Here is a 20301-nt window from a genome sequence, read left to right on the forward strand (position 1 = left end):
CAGCGGTGAGCTGTGGCAGAGCTGAGCTGTGATTGGACGGAGACTCCCACACGGAGGAAGCTGACTGGCTGTTGAGTCAGCTTCCAGTTTAACTGAAGCTCGCCTGCCGGCTCTCAGTGCATCAGACCTGCCTGAATGGACGACGTCCTCCCTCACATCAAACCCTCCTCGTTAACCCTTTGGACTCAGTGTCGTGATCGTTACGAGTTTCTAATTAAAAGAATTAATATCTCTGTGAAATGTCAGCGTTTTAAACCTGAAACTGACTTTTTCCCACAATACCTGGGCAGGTATTGTGATGCGGGGTCGTCAATGTGTGGCAGCGATTGAGCGATGGTCACGCGGCGCCGCAGGAAGGGAGCCCTCCTCTCTGTAATGGAGTGACGGACACCCCTCCAACATTTAATGTGATGGGGCTCTCCCTGTTTATCATGTGATGCATTCAGGGGCGGGCAGGAGGAGGAGGAAGAGGAGGAGGAGGAGGAAGCACAATGTGTGCATAATTCACCGGCTGCATTCGTCAAAACAGAGATTTGTGAGGAGGTTAATGATCCACGCGAAATTAATGACTCCATAAAGCAGAAAAATTCACCGTTCACACAAGCGCGACGGGATCCTCCGACTTTGATAAACCGTCAAACGACGGATAATCAGGGGGGAGGCGGCTTCCGCAGTAATGGAAGATGAGGCCTGATGTCTCTATGTGCTCAGTACAAGGACCTGAACATACTACTGCAATACTACACCTCTGCTGTACTGCATTCATTTGGGACCAACGATTAAAGGGCCAGTCTGGTGGCAGTGAATGCTAACAGTGAATGCTAACTGCTAACAGTTCTGTGTATCACAGGCTGATGGATCCTCCTCCTCTGAGTCATAGAGTTCCTTCATCACCATGAACACAAACACTCACTACAGCACCAAATGTGGATTCATCCGCCACTGAAAATAGTCCCAATGGACACTCTATTTCCTCTTGTTTGTCTGATGAAACTACAATCCCGATTCAAAAACTGGTGTGACCCCCGTACCGTTCCGACGGCGAACCCGCAGGCTGCAGGAGACCCTCTGTCCTTACACCACTGAACCAACACGTCCACTCTCAGATCAGGACCAGTCAGCGGGAATAAAAGAACGACATCCTGTTACACTTTGAAACAAAGCTGGAAGAGAACGATAATAAATAACATAGTTTGGTTGGTTTAGAAGGTTGTGGGGCAGCTTAGTATGTTAGCATGCTAGCATGTTAGTATATTAGTATATTAACGTGTTAGTATGTTAGCATGATAGTATATTCGTATGTTAGTATATTAGCGTATTAGTATGCTAGCATTAGTATGCTAGCATGTTAGTATGTTAACATGCTAGTGTGTTAGTATATTAGTATATTAACTTGTAGGTATGTTGGCATGATAGTATATTCGTATGTTAGTATATTTGCGTATTAGTGTGCTAGCTTTAGTATGCTAGCATGTTTGCATGCTAGTGTGTTAGCATGCTAGCATGTTAGTATATTAGTATATTAACATGTTAGTATGTTAGCATGATAGTATATTCGTATGTTAGTATATTAGCGTATTAGTATGCTAGCATTAGTATGCTAGCATGTTGGTATGTTAGGATGATAGAGTGTTAGCATATTAGTATATTTGCATGTTAGTATATTCACTTATTAGTGAGCTAGCTTTAGTATGCTAGCATGTTAGCATGCTAGTATATTCGTATGTTAGTATATTAGCATACTAGTATGCTAGCATTAGTATGCTAGTGTGTTAGCATGCTAGTATGTTAGTATATTAGTATATTAACGTGTTAGTATGTTAGGATGGTAGAATGTTAGCATGTTAGCATGTTAATATGTTAGCATGTTAGTATGTTAGCATGTTAGTATGGAAGTCTATCAGACCACCCTGCACACTGACAGCAACGCTAAAGCATTCCTGAGCAAATGTGGCGAGCCAGCGTACAACAACCTGCAGACCTTCTGTCTGACACTAGACCAGGATCTATGTGTGACCTGAACTCAGAGCTGGGAGAGTCTCAGAACAGAACCAGAACCAGGACAGACCTTCTTTCACAGAGCTGCAGTGAGCACCATCATATCTGACAATAAATGATGGAAAACAAATCAAACACGTCGTCAGCGAGCGTTTCACTGACACGCTCAGTGTCAACATTCTTGTCAAATATGATAATTAGCGACGTTTCAGCATGAAGTTTCCTTCAGATGGCAGATCCTCAGCCGTGTTCCCTCTGACGGATTAAACCTCCATCAGTGTCAGACGTGGTGAGGCGGTTTATTCATGCTGACGTCCAGCGCAGCACGTCGGCTCATCAGCCAATGAATCCGTCTCCATTGTTTTAATTTCATTAAAGGCCCGATGCAGTTTATTACCTTTTAGTGTCGTCTCAGTTTATGGCAGTGAGACACTCCGTGATGGCACTAATGCCAGCCGTGGGCGGGGGGGCTGTACCAGGGAGCCCCCACCCAAATGAATGTATAATCAGGCTTTGATTTCCAGGTCTGCGTCAGACAGCCGGCCACAATCTATTACTGCGCTGCCATTCCCTAAGTGTTTGCTCCCGGCCTGACCCCGCCACTTTATCTGTAGCTTTTTATTTGCAGAGTGCATGCTGTCCATATGTTTCCCTAATAGTCGCAATAATTCTTGTGAAACGGGCCTCGCGTTTTATAAGTCCTGAGCGCGAAGACAAGTGGGGAAGAATGCATTTTAATAAAACCCCGCAGCAACATGCTAATGGGCTGACACCCAGATATTTGCATAGAGATGAATTACGGCGGGCCGCCTTGACGTGACTTTTAAAATATGATTGAGGAGGTTATTATTGCTGCACTATGATACGTGTTAACAGGTTATTTTAGCGCGGCTAGTGCTAATAAAATTCAGAACAAAAGACTCAGGTGATGAGGGCAGCGTTTTTCATTGCCAGAGTCTACTGAAGGTGCTCATTTTGTCATTACTTAGCCCAGCGTCCCCCCCACCTCATTCCCCGAGCTGGAGGAGTAACAGCTGCCGTCCATCCTTCAGGGGGGCCGCCGCCGCCGCCGCTGCCGCCGCCGCCCGCCGCCACCGGCAGTTGGTCTTTACACTGAGGCAGTGACGCTCCGCCGGCTGGTTGGATGGTACAAACCTCCTCCCAGGTGGTGGCGGTGGACGGAGAAACCACCTTTCTGCCATCGCACCCCCTTCATCATGTGACATTATTAGAACGCCACCAAAGTTTGGAAAGTAACTAAGTACATTTACTCAAGTACTAGTACAAACGTCTGGTACTCGTACTTTATTTGATATCACCAACACCTCAGAGGCAAATATTGTACTTTTTACTCCACTACATTCGCCTGGTGGCTTTAGTTACTCCTCAGATTCCTCCCTGTCCAGTGAAAAGCTCGTATCTCCGGATGTGCTGATGCTGAATGTTCGTGATGAAGTTTTCCTTCACGTCCTTCTTCGGCTAAATAAACTCTTTAAAAAGCCTCCGTCAGTTTGGAGTCGCCCATGAGAAAGTCTTTCTGCCAGAAAGCCTCCCGACCGTCGTGGTCCAGTGAGGTTTAGTCACGGGTTCTGGTTTTCACGTGAACACAAACAGTTTCTTCCTGGATGAAAGTGTCATGTTGGACCCATCCATCCACCCGACCTCCTCCGGATATGACTCCTTATTCCAAGTCACCGGACTTCCTGAAGGCTTTCGGTCAGAAAGGCCTGAAGGCAAACTTCTCCCGCGGCGTTTTCAGTTGGAGCGCGCATTTGAACGTTAAAGTTTCGGTTGTGCTCGAGCAGAAGGGACGACTGAAACCCAGAGTAGAACACCGCAGAGATCCAATCACCCGCCGCGCCGGCTGGGATTAGCTCTGAATATGTCGTTACCGTGTTTGCCGCGAAGCCTCTGCCACGCGAGGACACCTGTTCATAAGCCAGTATACAGGAGACGCTCCCGTGACAGAGGGAGGGAGGTGAAACATCATTAAAGGAGATTATCTCTGAATAAATACTTGAATGAGGTGAGCACCCAGAGCTGAGGGACCTGCTGATAACAGATTATATCTCCTCCATCAGATGATCTGTGTTAAACAGCCAGCCAGCAGGTGAGGTCTTCCTCTGGAGGAGCACCTGCGTTAAAAGCCCACACAGCCCTGGATTCACTTAATGATTCACATAAGTTGTCATTAACTTGCTCAAGCAGACAGAGCAATTAACGCCGACTTTATTTCCGCACCCCGCGGGCCTCTGATTATTGCGCTCGCGGTAGCGGCGCGATGCTGCAGGAATGAATTACATTCTGTCAGAACGTGGTGCATTCAGGGTCCCACAATGTTTCCACTCGAGCATGAACGCGTGTTTCAGGCAGGAAGCAGAGAGAGAGAGGCAGCCGCCGGCTTCTCATAATGGGGGGGATCCCAAGGCGCTCCTTATCGCAGGCCTCCAGGCGGGCTACGGTGAGATAAGACCGCCATTCACGTCTGTGGGAGCCCCCCCCCCCCAACCCCGTGACACATGTCCTTGTGTGTAATCTCTTGTAGTACACGGTCGACCGAGAGCCTGTCAATGGGCTCTTTATAAAGATCGCCAACGCTAACACATTAGTCACAGCGGCAAACAGGAGAAGGTTCAGTGTGGAGTCAACAGGTGGAGCTGCAGGCGAACAGGTGGGATTCACACGCTCTGACACTGAAGGTGTGAATCTGATCAAATAAATATAGGACTTGAATTAGTGATCAATGGGATCAATAGAGGCTTATTTAACGTTACATGCTAATTTATTCGTTGATTGTAATGTAACTTAAACTGATCTGCTAACCTAAATAAGGTCATGTGATCCAGACTGTGATGTGATGCGAGCACACCTGACCTCCACCTTTACTTTACACCAACTGTCTACAGGACTTTAAACTCTGCACCCCCTCCTGCAGCAGCTGGTAGAGAGGTCAGGGTGGAGGTGGTGAAGTATCAGTGGGTGGAGAGAGATCAGGCTGGCAGAGGAAGTGAGTGAACAGATGGTGCAGTGGGTCCCTGAGGGTGGGGGCCGTGTTCACCACACCTGGAACACGTAAATGTGATGTTTCCTCACAGATGGAGTCAACAGAGAGCTTGTTAACTCCACCTGGAGCCTCCCGCTGCCGCACTGTCCAACATCAGTCACTGTGTTTAAATATACAACTGCTGATCGATGAGCTGATCAGTGATCTGATCGATGAACTGATCAGTGAGCTGATCAGCGAGCTATCAATGAGCTGATCAATAAATGTTCCCTCCTGATGTCGTTCACTGAAGATGAAATCTGACAACAATACATCAGCTGCTGAGAACAAACATCCTGTTTCACCATAAACACGTCAACAGCAGGCTAGGCTAACAATGCTAGCTTACACTCATAGAGTGGAGGCTTGCTGGCTAGGCTAACAATGCTAGCTTACACTCAGAGAGTGGAGTCTTGCAGGAGGCTAAAGATGATAGCTTACACTCAGAGAGTGGAGGCTTGCTGGCTAGGATAACAATGCTACCTTGCACTTAGAGAGTGGAGTCTTGCAGGCTAGGCTAGCAATGCTAGCTTGAACTCAGAGAGTGGAGGCTCGTAGGCTAGGCTAACAATGTTAGCTTACACTCAGAGAGTGGAGGCTCGTAGGCTAGGCTAAAGATGCTAGCTTACAATCAGAGAGTGGAGGCTTGCAGGCTAGGCTAGCAATGCTAGCTTGAACTCAGAGAGTGGAGACTCGTAGGCTAGGCTAACAATGTTAGCTTACACACAGAGAGTGGAGGCTCACAGGCTAGGCTAACAATGTTGGCTGGCTAGGCTAGCAATGCTAGCATGCACTCAGAGAGTGGAGGCTCACAGGCTAGGCCAAAGATGGTAGCTTACACTCAGAGAGTGAAGTCTTGCAGACTAGGCTAAAGATGCTAGGCTACCAACACTAGCTTACACTCTTCGATTGTGGAGGCTCCCAGGTTAAAGATGTCTTACACACAGAGAGGAGGCTAGTTAGCCAAAGTGTCAGACTGCTGCGTCGGCCATCTTTCTTTCTCACTGGCCCTTTAAGCACCGATCATATTTCCTGTTCTTCCACAACAATAAAACTTTATTGACACTGAAGACGTGGCGACGACATCAGCGTCTGGAACATTTGGTTTACTGTGACAGAAAACAGAGAAAGCAGAACATCCGAGAGCCAGCGAGGAGTTTTCTTTCGAATAAATCAAGACTCAGCGATCGATTGATCACTAAATCAGCTGGAGATCATTTCTGTCTAAATTCATGAACCAGCTGATCGTTTCAGTTCTAACATGATTGATTTCACAGACGTGGATCCTGTTCCATCAGGTGCTGTTCAGTCAGTTTATATCTGGTTACCTGATGTAACCTGTGGTACTAATACCACAATGATCTGTTACAAGTAAAAGTACAAAAGTACTAGCATGAAAATACACTTCAACTACCAAAAGTAAAAGTATTCATTATTCAGAGTTCATCATATTTTATTTGCTGATTATATTTTGTATCATTGATCTGAATCTGCAAAGTATAAATACATGTAGTGAAGTACTAGTAAAATGGAAATACTCAACTAATTCGTACTTCAGTGCAGTACTTGAGTAAATGTACTGAGTTACTTTCCAGCACTGTGAAGGGGTCCTGCCTCCGCCGCTCCATCGTCACCTCCACCAATGAGCTGAGGAGACGATTCCAATATTCACACTCAGACAACACATCAATTAATCAGCTATCAATCAATCAGCTAACAATTAATCAGTAATCAATGAATTGGTCCTTGCTGTTATGCCTCATATTCAAACACCACAGAGAGAAGCTTTATTTAATTTGTCTTTTATAGATTTCATTTTTGATTTTATTCAATCGATGATTGTATTGATTGTATTGATTGATCATTATTTCCTGGTTTTAATGGCACCGTGATGTGTTCAAGGACCGTGACAGAAACCCAGACTTTCTTGTGTTTTCCTGGATGTTTTACTTCTTACTGTTTTTCTTCTGTCGATGAGTCATTTTTTCTGTAACATGTCAGGAAACGTGAAAGCTTTTGGATGAAGTCTGGTTCAGTCCGACCAGGAGCTGAGAGACGGAGACCGTCTGAGCTGCTGAGGACTGGGGGGACAGCGGGGACAGGGGGGGCAGCTCCTGGGTTTCCCTTTGAGCTCACCACATCTGTGTTAAACGAAGAACCTTCCAGCAGAAACTCTTAATATCGATCAGAAAAATATTTTTTCTGAGCCGCAGCTAACGATTATTTTTTTTAATTATTATAATTTGACCATAATTTTCTCCAATAATCAATCGACTCGTCGTTTATTAAATGTCAGACCCCCCAGCTTCCAACACGCGTCTTCAGATGGAGAAATTCACTTTGTATGAAACACGGAATGTTCACAGCAACAACACATCAATTAAAACCAATTATCAAAATCACTGTGATTAGTTTTCTGTCTGCAACTGATTGATTGATTGATTGATTGATTGATGATTTCTGCTCCGTCACATGATCGCTTTCTTTTTTTTTTTAGGATTGTTTTGGTTTTTTGTTCTCAGTAAATTTGAAACTTTCTGACAGAAAATAATTCAGTTTCAATCAAACGTTTTTTTTTTTCAGAGGTTCTCAACCTGAGGGGCAGGGCCCTTTGACAGGTCACAGGATGAACCTCAGCGGTCCTGAGATCAAACAAAAATTAGATAAATAAGAATTTGATTCCGTGACATTCTGAGGATCCGCCTGAAACATCCGCCTGAAACATCTGGTCACGTGTTTTTGTTTTTTGTTTTTTTCAGATGAAAACAAACAGCAGCGTCACAGTTTACAGACTTTCTCTTATTTAGTGACTCATTAACTGTGATTCTTTATTTAGACTCGAGGAGTTTTTTAATTAACAATTAATTTATTGATTGAATTTATTGATTGGATTCAGAGGATCTGCGTGTTTTAATTGGCTGACGGTAAAGACGTAAATTTAAACAGGTCTGAATATGTTTCGTTTGGATGCTGTGATTGTGCTCAAACGAGACTTTGTGTTTTTCTGCTAAAGTTTGACGAACAGAAACTTTAATAAAGCGAATAAATTAAATCTAAAACCTGAAGAAACCGTGAAGGTTTGAATGTTGTTTCAATCAGACGTGAATTCACTCCGCAGACTGAACTCTGAATTCTCTCTAATATCAAAAAACAGCTTTATTTAGATTTAAACTTTGATTTTAAAATGAAAACGAGTCTAAAAAATAATGAATCATTTCATATTAACACGTCTTTTATTTTATTTATGTTAGAAAAAATCGTCGCCGTGTTTCTGGACGGTCCTGCGGCGTTCACGTGTCTGCAGTTACACTGAGTTTTAGTTTAATTTGTTCAGAAAAGAAAGCAGGAAATCTTTCTGCGTGTTAATTTCTCGTGTTTTTCTTATTTATTTCTCATTATGTGAAGTTCAGTTTGTGTCTAAGTGAACTGTCGGGTTTGGTTTTAATGAGGCCAAAGAGCAGAAAGTCTTAAACTGCTCCGTCCGTCACACCGACAGGAGGACGCGACTGAGCCGCCAGAGGCTGCAGCAGCACCGGACACAAACTCCTCGAACCCGCGGCTCTTTCCTCCGTTTCTCCGTTTTCTCATCAGTCCATCCGGATCCGGATCGGATCGCTTTAATCTCAGCGGGTCGTTTCGAGACTTTCTGTGAGTCCGTTTCTCTCTTTAGATGAACAAAAGGTTTGAATGTGACCATCAGAATCATCTCAACAAGGATTCAAGCATCGAATTTATCTGCCGGAAGAAATCAAAGGTCCCGCACAGATCATCCAAATAAATTATTATTATTATTATTATTATTATTATTATTATTATTATTAGAAGTGCGGGGTCTTTGACAGCAGCATCGGGTTAAATAATAAATATTCATTTAAATTTTAGATTAAAGCAGATGATATATTTTGCGCGTAATTAATTCATGAATCAATTCCATCTTTAATGGATCAATCACGTGTATTAATTAACATTTATCGGCTGAAACAACAAGCAAACATTTGAGTTTTTATTAAATAAAAGTGCATTACATTAACCTGCCATGATACACAACTGCGCAGGCGCCAGTCACAACTTCAAACATATAAATAAAAGGTGTGAAATTTTTCATGTCTGTACAGGTGCGTGTGGTGCGTTCAGGGCCTCCTTCTAATTTCAGATTGATGTGTGAAGAGGCCTTCGGGGACCCGCTGCGGGAGGGTTGCGGTTATTTTGTGTGACTGTGAAATATAAAAGGAAATAAAACTGAGTGTTTTCATCTGATCTGAGATCAGCGCGTCTGTACAAAAACACTTCGGTTATTCACAGCAGATAATTTCTATCGGATACGACTCACGTTTCTATTTACAGGTTAAGTACCGTCTTCTGTTCGTCCCAAAATGTTCTCTGAGCTTCCATCAGCGTGCAAAAACACAACAGGAAACAGCAGGAGGACGTTCTGCCCCCAGAGTCCGCATCAGTCCCCGAAAAAAGAAAGAAGGAGGAAGAGGAGGCGGAGGAAGACTTAGGAGCTGTCGTTCTCCGACGTGTGCAGCAGCAGCGCGGATCCCGGTTTGTGCTTCTTCAGCAGCTGTGTGATCTTCTCGTCGTCGGAGTTCGGGTCCAGAGGTTTGTTGTAGTCGTCGTCCTCGTCGTCGTTGTCCGAGGAGCCCTTCAGCCTCTCCGTCTCCGAGTCCTGCTTCTTCTTCGCTGTGGCCATTTCCGCCGCGTGTTTTTTCCTCCATTTAGTCCTTCTGTTCTGGAACCAGACCTGCACACACACACACACACACGCTGTCACAGGCCGCTGCAGGGTGGGGGGCTGCAGGGTGGGGGGCTGCTCCCCACCTCAGTAAAATAAAGCTTTTATTTGTGCGGCACAGAAGATGAAAACAGGTGAAATCGGGAAGAAACGTGTTGCATTGTGGGAGCAGCTGAGGGGGGTGTGATGGTAGAAAGGCCCCCCACCTGAATTTCACTGAATTTTAATTTAATTTCAATTTTAATTATTATATCATATATTTAAAATACAAATTAAATAATTCTATATTTTTTTTCTATAATTCTCCGGCGTGCCTCTGACCCCGCCAGGTGTGTCCGCCCCCGGTCTTACCTTCACCTGGCTCTCCGTCATTCCCAGGGAGTAGGCCAGGCGCGCTCTCTCCGGACCCGCCAGGTATTTGGTCTGTTCGAAAGTCTTTTCCAGGGCGAAGATCTGCTGTCCGGAGAAGGTGGGCCGCGTGTGTTTCCTCTTCCCGTCTTTGTCCAGCAGCACGGAGCTCTGATCTGAAAGCACAGCAACACACACGCGCATGAGAAACGGATCAGTGCCGGATCCTGGATGATCCTGGATGATCCTGGACGATCCTGGATCCAGGCGGCCTTCAGCAAAAAACGAAAACTACATTAACACTGATCATGACCCTCCTCTGACTCCACACACACACTAATTACTTTCATTTATTTCACCTCATTTTACTTTATTCTGGAGCCTCTCTAGTCCGCTCACACACTTACGGGGCGAACACGCGAACCTGGCGTCCCTCCAGTGGGGGCTCTGCATGACTCCCGGCCAGAAGATCGGCGTCCTGCCCGGCAGGTCCGCCAGGGGCTTCGGGTACCGGGCCACCGCCACCGCCGCGGCGCTGGGGCTGAAGTAAAGTCCGGGAGGCGGCGGCGGGCTCAGGCTGCTGAACCGGGGCAGCCCTGACAGAATCCCCGCCGAGGAGGAGGCGGCGGCGGCGGCGGCCGCGGCCACCGTGACGCCGGCGGTGGAGGTGGCGGGCCGGCTGAGGATGTCGTTAATTCCGTGAGGGGTGGCGGAGGAGCACTGCTGCGGGGAGCCGAGCCCCGAGGACAGCCCCGTGGAGCTCTTGATCCCCGGGGAGGACACGGCCATGCCGCCCGGGTTGGGAGAGGTGGTGGCCGGTGAGGTAGAGGAGTTGGGGCCGGTGGAGGACAGCGGGTACGCCGGGTACAGCGGGGTCTTCATCTCGGTCATGCTGTGCAGAGCCGCTAAAGGGGGGGTGCTGAGGAGGAAGGCGCTCTGTCGGGACCCGTCCATCTGACCCACCGCTAACATTACCACCTCTGTGGAGGACCCGCGGGGACTGGAGCAGGTTTCTCCGGGTCTGTAGGGCCCTGCGCGCCTCACAGAGTCCAGACTGGAACTACACGAAAACCCGATCTCCCCTCAAGTCACAGTCAAAGCCCATGTCAGGCAAAATCCCCAAATTTCAACCTGCGAGAAAAGCACCAAAAACAGGTCGGTTCTCCGTGTCCCCGCAGACTCACCCGGATCCAGGTCCACGTTAAAACCAGGACGATAAAAAGACAGTTTGTCTGCTGGGCTGAAGAAGTTCAGAGAGATAATAAAACATGATCATCTGCTCCTTCTGTCTATTAGCTCAAAGTCCAAACTTTGAGAGGAGGACACGGGGAGCGGAGGAGGTGTCTCTGTCCGGATTGGATGACCGGACGGTGACGTAGGCCCTCTGGATTTAGGACGGTCTCCTGATTGGCTGAGCAGCTCGGCTCGGATTTGCGGAATGAGCCACCAAGAAAGAGAAATAATATTTAATCACAACATTTAATATTTGTTGTACTTTGTAGTTTCTAAAGACATATTTATATTTCTTTATATATTTAAACTTATTAAAATTACAGATCATCTGTGATGTTTTTTAAATTATTATTAAAGGCTCGAGTCTTTTCAGCATGAGGACACTTTAAAGAGGTTTATTTTTAATGGTTCAAGGCCTGAAGCTAAATAAAATAAACAGCTTCAATATTTCTAAATTCTATAAAAGAGAAATTAGTAAATTATTTTTTATAATTCGCTGATTTTCAACCTGTAAACTAACAAGCAGTTTTAATTCGTTTTCTGTCTGTGGAGACAAAAATCTGTTCTGCTGCTGTTTTCCAGTTTTTTCCACATTAATCTGAATATTTATTTTTAGTTTCAGGAACTAAAGGTGAGGGTCACGTGACGACTGCAGGTGTGTTAGCTCTGCTACCTGAACTGTAGAAGAAGAGAAATATGTGTAAAATATTAGTTTATTCCCTCACCTGCCTCCAGAATGTCCCTGTGTGAGTATTAAATGAAGAAGGAACACCTGAAAGAAGCCGTTCATTTATTTCATTTTATTATTATTTCAGAAATACAGATGAAGAATCAGGTGATAGGCCTCCAGCCTACCTGTCCAGGTGTGTCTCCTGAGAGTCTCCATAAGCAGCTCATATGGACAGAGCGCCTGCGGTAAACATGCTAGCAGATGACCTGGCTAGCCACAGTGCTAGCTCAGGTGACCCCCCCCGCCCAGGTCGTTTCGGGGGGGGGTCACATGTTCACAGGCTGCTGACCTGCTGTTAAAAAAGATGTCACACAGTCTGCAGCTAATGTCTACTTTTTACAGTGGATACAAGGTCAAATGCTACAGCACAGCTGGATGGAGTATTTCTTACAGTGTATATAAATACTAATACTTCAGGTTTCATAGTGTCTGGAGTATTTTTATTCATTTTATTAACAGCACAGCTGGATGGAGTATTTCTTATAGAGTATATAAATACTAATACTTCAGGTTTCATAGTGTCTGGAGTATTTTTATTCATTTTATAAACAGCACAGCTGGATGGAGCATTTCTTACAGTGTATATAAATACAAATACTTCAGGTTTTACACAGTCTGAAGTATTTTTATTCATTTTATTAACAGCACAGCTGGATGGAGTATTTCTTACAGTGTATATAAATACTAATACTTCAGGTTTTACACAGTCTGAAGTATTTTTATTCATTTTATTAACAGCACAGCTGGATGGAGCATTTCTTACAGTGTATATAAATACAAATACTTCAGGTTTTACACAGTCTGAAGTATTTTTATTCATTTTATTAACAGCACAGCTGGATGGAGTATTTCTTACAGTGTATATAAATACTAATACTTCAAGTTTCATAGTGTCTGAAGTATTTTTATTCATTTTATTAACAGCACAGCTGGATGGAGTACTTCTTACAGTGTATATAAATACTAATACTTCAAGTTTCATAGTGGCTGAAGTATTTTTATTCATTGTATTAACAGCACAGATGGATGGAGTATTTCTTATAGAGTATATAAATACTAATACTTCAAGTTTCATAGTGTCTGGAGTATTTTTATTCATTTTATTAACAGCACAGCTGGATGGAGCATTTCTTACAGTGTATATAAATACAAATACTTCAGGTTTTACACAGTCTGAAGTATTTTTATTCATTTTATTAACAGCACAGCTGGATGGGGTATTTCTTACAGTGTATATAAATACAAATACTTCACCTTTATAGTGTCTGAAGTATTTTTATTCATTTTATTAACAGCACAGCTGGATGGAGCATTTCTTACAGTGTATATAAATACAAATACTTCAGGTTTTACACAGTCTGAAGTATTTTTATTCATTTTATTAACAGCACAGCTGGATGGGGTATTTCTTACAGTGTATATAAATACTAATACTTCAGGTTTCATAGTGTCTGAAGTATTTTTATTCATTTTATTAACAGCACAGCTGGATGGAGTATTTCTTACAGTGTATATAAATACTAATACTTCACCTTTATAGTGTCTGAAGTATTTTTATTCATTTTATTAACAGCACAGCTGGATGGAGTATTTCTTACAGTGTATATAAATACTAATACTTCAGGTTTTACACAGTCCGGAGTGTTTTTTTCTGTCTCGTGAAGGATTCTGTCACCACTCTGTGTAAATGTGATTTGAACACGAAGACGTCCGGCGTCCACACTGACAGGTTTTTACCCTGTAATTATCTGAAGACCTTGAATGTAACACTCAGGAAGAATCAACTAGAATCAGAATCATGTTGCGTTCATGAACACGTGAATTTGATTTGATGAAATGATGAAGAGCAGGACCGAGTGTCACACATCTGTCCGTCAGTCCGGCTTCAGTTCAGTCGTGAATAAGTTCTGTTTTTAATGTTTCAGATCCTTTTATCAAACACTGAACGCAGCATAAACACTTACTCAGTATTACAGTTGTACTCGAGTATTTTCATATTAGCCACAGAAACAAGTTACTGACTGTATTTGATTTAAAAGCAGTCAAAATAAATAAAATATGTCAAAATATTTCAGACCTTTCATAAACAGAATATTTTCTTTTCTTAAAACCAAACTTCACTCAGAATCTCCAGTCTGTGTCTCGTCTGTCTGTGTCTTCTGTCTGTGTCTCTTCTGTCTGTCTCTCCTGTCTCTCTCTCCAGTCTGTGTCTCTCCTGTCTCTCTCTCCTGTCTGTGTATCTCCAGTCTGTGTGTCTCCTGTCCGTCTCTTCTGTCTCTCTCTCCTGTCTGTGTCTCTCCAGTCTGTGTGTCTCCTGTCTGTCTATCTCTTCTGTCTGCAGTGATCAGACGTGAAGCTGAGCTCTACAGGCTCCACAGTCTCACTGTCCACATCATTAAAGCATAATATTAAACTCTGACTGAACCTGAACGCATCACCGGCGTTCAGACACACACTGATACACCAGCGCCACCTGGTGGTCAGTCATAGAACAGCACTGACAGACGGGACGGCAGTTTCTAACTCTTCTCGGTGTTCGTGTTCTTCATCACATCACACACCTGCTGATACTGAACACAGTTCGTGTAAAATGACGCTTTTTTCCGCGTTGTCTGTTTTTAATGATTTCGGGCTCGTGTCTTTATGATCAGTGACGTCACTTGATCTTGAAATCTTGGTTCTTTTCAGTATTTGGTGAGATTTTCACCGGTTTTCTTACGGTCATCATGATAAAAACGGTTTCTTTACTTTAAACTGAGGGGATTTGTGTCCTTTTAACCGTCAAACTGCTGCAGTTATTTGATTTTTCTTTTTTTATGTATGAATGTGAAAACAAGTTGTAGCGTTTCAACTTTCTTCTAATTCAAAAACCATTTCCTTTTGTTCGGTTGTATTTTAAATCACGTCAGACTCGTTTCATGACAATAATTACAAGACGAAATGAAAATAACATACCCTTTACATGTTATAAACATAATCTATATAATGAACAAATTAACGAGTGGAATCAATTTACTAAGCTGATTTTTATGATTAATCACATCCTTTATCCCCCCGTCTCCCCCCCCCCCCCCCCCCCCCCCCCCCCCCCCCCCCCACAGGACTGAAGCAAAAGTACTCTTTAAGTGTCTGGAAGGAAATTGGTACACGTGTTGCGTTCACTGCCGCAGTGCAATCCGTCATTCAGAAGCTGTGAGCTGAAGATAAAAACCTGAAGAACTCTGAAAACACGTTGAAACAACCTGAAGCCCAAAACCTGGTTTCTGACACCCCCCCCTCATCATAGTTCAGTCACATGACTTCACAGCTGCCCCCCCCGTCCAGTATTTATGTTGTATATAATGAGCAGTAATAACCAGCAGCTGTAACTGTAGATACTTTATATACTGAACAGCTGTGGATCATCATCAGCGTCATGTGATCTGTGACAGCCAATCAGAAACTCCTGCAGTGTCACATGACCACCAGACAGGAAATACATGTGTTTAAACTATCGTGAAACATGAACACACAGTCACAGCAGCAGGAAGTACTAATGTATATTTAATCAAGTACTTCCTGTTACACAGAGCTGGTATTTGTACACAGGTCAGTACAGCGATGGAGGAAAGAAGCAGTCAGAGTCTGGGGTAACGAGCTCTCAGGTTTATTCGATTTATTCTCGTGCCATCAGCTTCTGCTTCTTCAGCTTCTTCTGTGAGACCTGCAGGAAACAAACAGAGTTAAGACGCCGCCGCTCACAGGAAACACGGCTGATCTGAGCGCAGCTGCTCAGAGTTCAACGCTTTGTTTTCATGGTTCATCCAAAGGTGTCCTAAGTGGTCATCACTGCAGCGTGACGATGACGACGATGACTCCATCATCATCAGTGTGAGGGTGAGCTCGGCGCGTCCCGACAGACGGACACGAAGGACACGCCTCCGTCTGTCGGGACGCGCCGCCGCTCGCCTCCTCCCCGGTCTGTTCCTACCTTTTTCTTCTGGGCCACCTCCTCCTCTGGTTTGGGGACGATCTGCTCCTTCTCCGTCAGGATCATCTCGATGTGGCAGGGGGAGCTCATGTAGGGGTTGATGCGGCCGTGGGCGCGGTAGGTGCGCCTCCTCATCTTGGGGGCCTTGTTGACCTGGATGTGCTCGATCACCAGAGAGTCCACGTCCAGACCCTGAAAGCACATCCAACCGGGAACACGTGAACCAGCCGGCTCCTGCAGCAGATCTACAGAGCCCCCCCACACCTCAGCAGATTCACAGCACACATGAAAACCTGACCCCCCTCCAGCTGCTGCCAGTCTGGATTCAGGTTCATTTAAGGCTACGGGGGGGAGGATTTAGAGACTATGAAGTCAAACACATTCAAATCTGTGGGGACAAACCCCCCCCTGACAGTCTGGAGCAGGCAGACGCCTACAAACCAACCGGCCGGGTGCACCTTAACCAGCTCTGAACCATCAGGACCTCCATCACCTCCATCGACTGACAGCAGCACTCCGTGATGAGTTCACTGACCCTCAGCCAACGTAGGCCAGCCTAATATCTATAACAGCACTATAACGCATCAAGTCCATGAACACAACTGATTTACCTTCAAACATAATGAAACAAGTCAACTCTTTAAAGTGGACAAGAGGACGAGGAGCTTCAGACCCTCAACAGTATAAAGAATATTCCAGTAAATATACAGTACCTATTATAAGTATTCAGCCCCTTTGATGTTTACCCTTTTATTGCTTTCATAAATCAGTCATGGTCAATAAAATTTGGCTCTTAACATGAAAAGGTCCATCAAATTGTTGCCAATAGTCTCACAATTAGTGGAATGAAGCTCACCTGAGTGGGGTGGGTGTGTTTGAAGTGATTGAGTTGTAAAACACCTGTCTGAAGGGTCCAGGCTGATCAGTATTCCTGGCTAACATTACACCATGAAGACTCTAAGCAGCTCAGGGGAGGGTTACTGAGAAGCACAATTCAGAGGATGGCCCTGAACATCCCCCGGAGTTCAGTGAAGGCAATTATCAAGACATGGAAGGAATATGGCCCTTAGACCAGGCCGCCCTCGTAGACTGAAGCCACCAAAACCCCTACAGCTCCTCTGAAGGAGCTACAAGCTTCAGCTGCTGAGATGGGAGAGACTGTGCATGTGGCAGCTGCTGCCCGGGTTCTTCACCGTCAAAGCTTTATGGGAGAGCGGCAACGAGGAGGCCACTGTTGGAGAAAAGTCATATTAGATCTCGACTAGAGTTCACCAAAAAGCACGTGGAGGACTCCGTAGTCAAGTGGAAGAAGATTCTTTGGTCTGATGAGACCAAAATTGAGCTTTTTGTTCATCAGACAAGACGTCATGTTTGGCGGAAACCAAACACTGCACATCACCAAAAACACACCCTCCCCACTGTGAAGCATGGTGGGGGCAGCATCACACTGTGGGGATGTTTCCCAGCAGCTGGACCTGGAAGGCTCGTAAAGACAGAGGGCAGAATGAATGCTGCAAAATACACTGAAATCCTGGGGGGGCAATCTTTTTCAGTCTGCAAGAGAACTACGACTTGGGAGAAGATTTATTTTCCAGCGAGACAATGATCCAAAACATACTGCAAAAGCAACACAGGGATGGGGGTGGCCGAGTCAAAGCCCAGACCTCAAACCTGTAGAGAACTTGTAGCTGGACTTGAAAAGGTCTGTTCATGCCCGATACCCACGCAGCCTGACGGAGCTTGAGCAGTTTGACAAAGAAGAATGGAGCAAAACTGCAGAGGGCAGATGTGGAAGACTGACTGAGACCTGTCCACAGCAGCCGAAGGTGCATCTACTGAACACTGACTAAAGGGGGGGGGGTAATTATGCCAACAATTGCTTTCATTTATATAATAACATTACTTTATAGAAATCTGTTTTCGCTTTGACGTTAAGTTTTTTCAAATAAATTTTCGTGTTGAGAGCCAAATTTTATTGACCATGATTGATTTATAAAGCAATAAAAGAGTAAAACATCAAAGGGGGAGAATACTTGTGACAGGCACTGTACAAGTTTGTCCTCCAGCTTTCACTGAATGAGACAGACGTCCAGTCCAGGTCCTGGATCAGACTCTGCAGCTTCTACAACCATAAAATAACTTCAGTGTTTCAGTATCGACCCTCCGAACACACCTGATGACCTGAGAGTTCAGACGTAAAGACAAGTGGAGCTCAGATGAGACAATTCTTCTGTTTGAACAGACTTTTCTTCTCGTCTGCTCCTGGATCAGACGTCCAGGCAGCTCACCTGGTGAGCGTGCAGCTGTGCCTGCCACAGCAGCTCAGCTTTGACTCTTTCCATCAGATCTAACAGGTGAGACATCAGTTAACAGGTGAGGTTTCTCTTTCTACCGTACCTTGAGCTCAGCGTTGCTCTCGGCGTTTTTGAGCATGTGCAGGAGGAACTCGGCGCTCTTCTTGGGCCAGCGTCCCTGAGTCCAGCCGAACTGCTTGGCCTGAAAACAATAACAAACAGTTAAGACGAGCGTTCTCACCTGCAGCTGATCCACAGACAGTTCACACACTAAAGACGCTCAGACTAAAAGATTCGTTTCATCTTTAATCCAAAGGTGTCCTAAGAAGGTCATCACAGCATCTTCTGAAACGACACTTTCAGTTTGACACGCGAGCTCACCTGGGCGCACCTTCCCACGCCACCGTTGTAGCGTCTGAACGGGACACACTGGTGCTTGACGACGACGTCCCTCAGGTACTTGTTAGCCTTGCGGATGTGCATGCCCTTGATGGCCTGGGCTGTCTCGCGGGTGTTCTGGTGAGAAAAACAAGCGTCCGCCATCAAAATCAAACGTCGACTGGACGGTTTAACGATGCGCAGACTCATTAGTGACGTTCTGAAGAGCCATGTGGTCATTAGAATATCGGCCGATGATCATAATCAATCAGCTCCAACAGATCCCGGTCGGTCCATTTCCATCATTTACTTTCACACATCTGCACAAACACTAATTAAAAATGTGGGAATAAAAACGGCCTCGAGGCTCCACTTAACGAGGTTTTTGACGCTTATTTCTAATAAAGCTGTCATGACACGCACCTGAAAATCACCTGAGGACAGTTTGTGCTTCGATTTAAAGTGTCTCTGTCCGTCAATGGGTGAAATAAAGTTTTGATTCATTGTGTGACGACAGAGCAGCTGGTGCGTTCAAGTCCAATAATCTCAACAGTTCGTTTCAAACACAAACAGCTTTCTTACCTTGAAGTGAACCCGGAGGTTGGAGCCCCTCGACTTGCATGCTGCCAACAGAGATGAACACACTTAAAAACCAGATCTCAGCTCGTTTATAGAGAAATCACCTCGAACACACCTGGCGGCTCAGATCTTTCATTGGTTTATTTTCATGTGTAATCCAAAGGTGTCCTAAGCGGTCATCACAGCTACCATGCTAACCCTGACAGAGCCGAATATCGTCACTTTACTCACATTTAGTCGGGTTCTCGGGGTCGAGAGAGTAGCGGACCATTTTCAGATACCTGAAACAAGAGGAAAAACGCTAAATATTCGGTTTAAATCAGACGTTTAAAGGCTTCTCGTGACCGCAGTTTGCTGCGTTAGCATTAGCTCAAGTTAGCTTAAGTTACGGTACAGCCAAACAGCCACGACCGTCCCGAGAATCAAAGACAATAATTAACATTAAACACATGAAACAGCCTGAAACACAAGTCACGAAGAGAATTGAGCACTTTAACACAACATTTTTGATTCAATTACATCGTCAAACGACGCCAACATGGCGGAAACCTGACGTGAAAGCCACCAAACCGGCACCCTCACAAATAACTAAAGAAAACAAAAATCACGGCCCCATAAACAAACATCTAACATTATCTGATGCGTTCAATGATAGTTAACAAAACGCAAGTGTTTAAAACGCAGGATGGTGAAGATTTATGTTAGATTAAAGACAGATTCTTGTCTTCTAACGCGGGACTGGTCTCCTACCTCTGAGGCCGCGGAAGGAAGAGGAAGAGCTGGGGCCGGCGCTCGGCTTCTTCTGCGTCTTTAAGGTTTACCGCCTCCTGGCGGATAGGAGGGGGACGGTCCTGAGAGGTGGAGGCACCCGGCTGCAGTGACGCCGTTTGAACAGCAGGTGGAGATGTTTGACAGCTGGTTTCAGGTCAATAACGTCCCTGAAGAACCATTAAAGAGTTTGTCCTTTAATTCAAAATGATTTTTATTTTAATT

At 44.9% G+C, this 20301-nt stretch overlaps 2 protein-coding genes and 3 non-coding genes across 5 annotated transcripts; all 5 read right to left on the reverse strand.

Annotated features, from left to right (window-relative positions):
• Nucleotides 1-9539: 9539 nt before the first annotated feature.
• On the reverse strand, nucleotides 9540-11096 carry nkx6.1 (NK6 homeobox 1). The gene is made up of 3 exons (XM_041960791.1): nucleotides 10532-11096; nucleotides 10128-10300; nucleotides 9540-9785 (listed from the first exon to the last, which is right to left on the reverse strand). The coding sequence occupies exons 1-3, from the start codon at nucleotides 11094-11096 to the stop codon at nucleotides 9540-9542; spliced, it is 984 nt and encodes a 327-aa protein (XP_041816725.1).
• A 4521-nt stretch (nucleotides 11097-15617) lies between these two features.
• Nucleotides 15618-20104, reverse strand: rpl17 (ribosomal protein L17). Its single transcript, XM_041959803.1, has 7 exons — nucleotides 20059-20104; nucleotides 19540-19589; nucleotides 19312-19352; nucleotides 18733-18867; nucleotides 18455-18553; nucleotides 16058-16249; nucleotides 15618-15790 (listed from the first exon to the last, which is right to left on the reverse strand). The coding sequence occupies exons 2-7, from the start codon at nucleotides 19577-19579 to the stop codon at nucleotides 15743-15745; spliced, it is 555 nt and encodes a 184-aa protein (XP_041815737.1). The 5' UTR covers nucleotides 19580-19589; nucleotides 20059-20104; the 3' UTR covers nucleotides 15618-15742.
• Nucleotides 15854-15921, reverse strand: LOC121623592. Its single transcript, XR_006007834.1, has one exon. It is a non-coding gene; the product is annotated as a small nucleolar RNA SNORD58 (small nucleolar RNA).
• On the reverse strand, nucleotides 18627-18693 carry LOC121623591. Its single transcript, XR_006007833.1, has one exon. It is a non-coding gene; the product is annotated as a small nucleolar RNA SNORD58 (small nucleolar RNA).
• Nucleotides 19427-19496, reverse strand: LOC121623593. Its single transcript, XR_006007835.1, has one exon. It is a non-coding gene; the product is annotated as a small nucleolar RNA SNORD58 (small nucleolar RNA).
• Nucleotides 20105-20301: the final 197 nt, after the last annotated feature.

This window comes from Chelmon rostratus, chromosome 19, assembly GCF_017976325.1.
Source record: "Chelmon rostratus isolate fCheRos1 chromosome 19, fCheRos1.pri, whole genome shotgun sequence".
Lineage (NCBI taxonomy): Eukaryota > Metazoa > Chordata > Actinopteri > Chaetodontiformes > Chaetodontidae > Chelmon > Chelmon rostratus.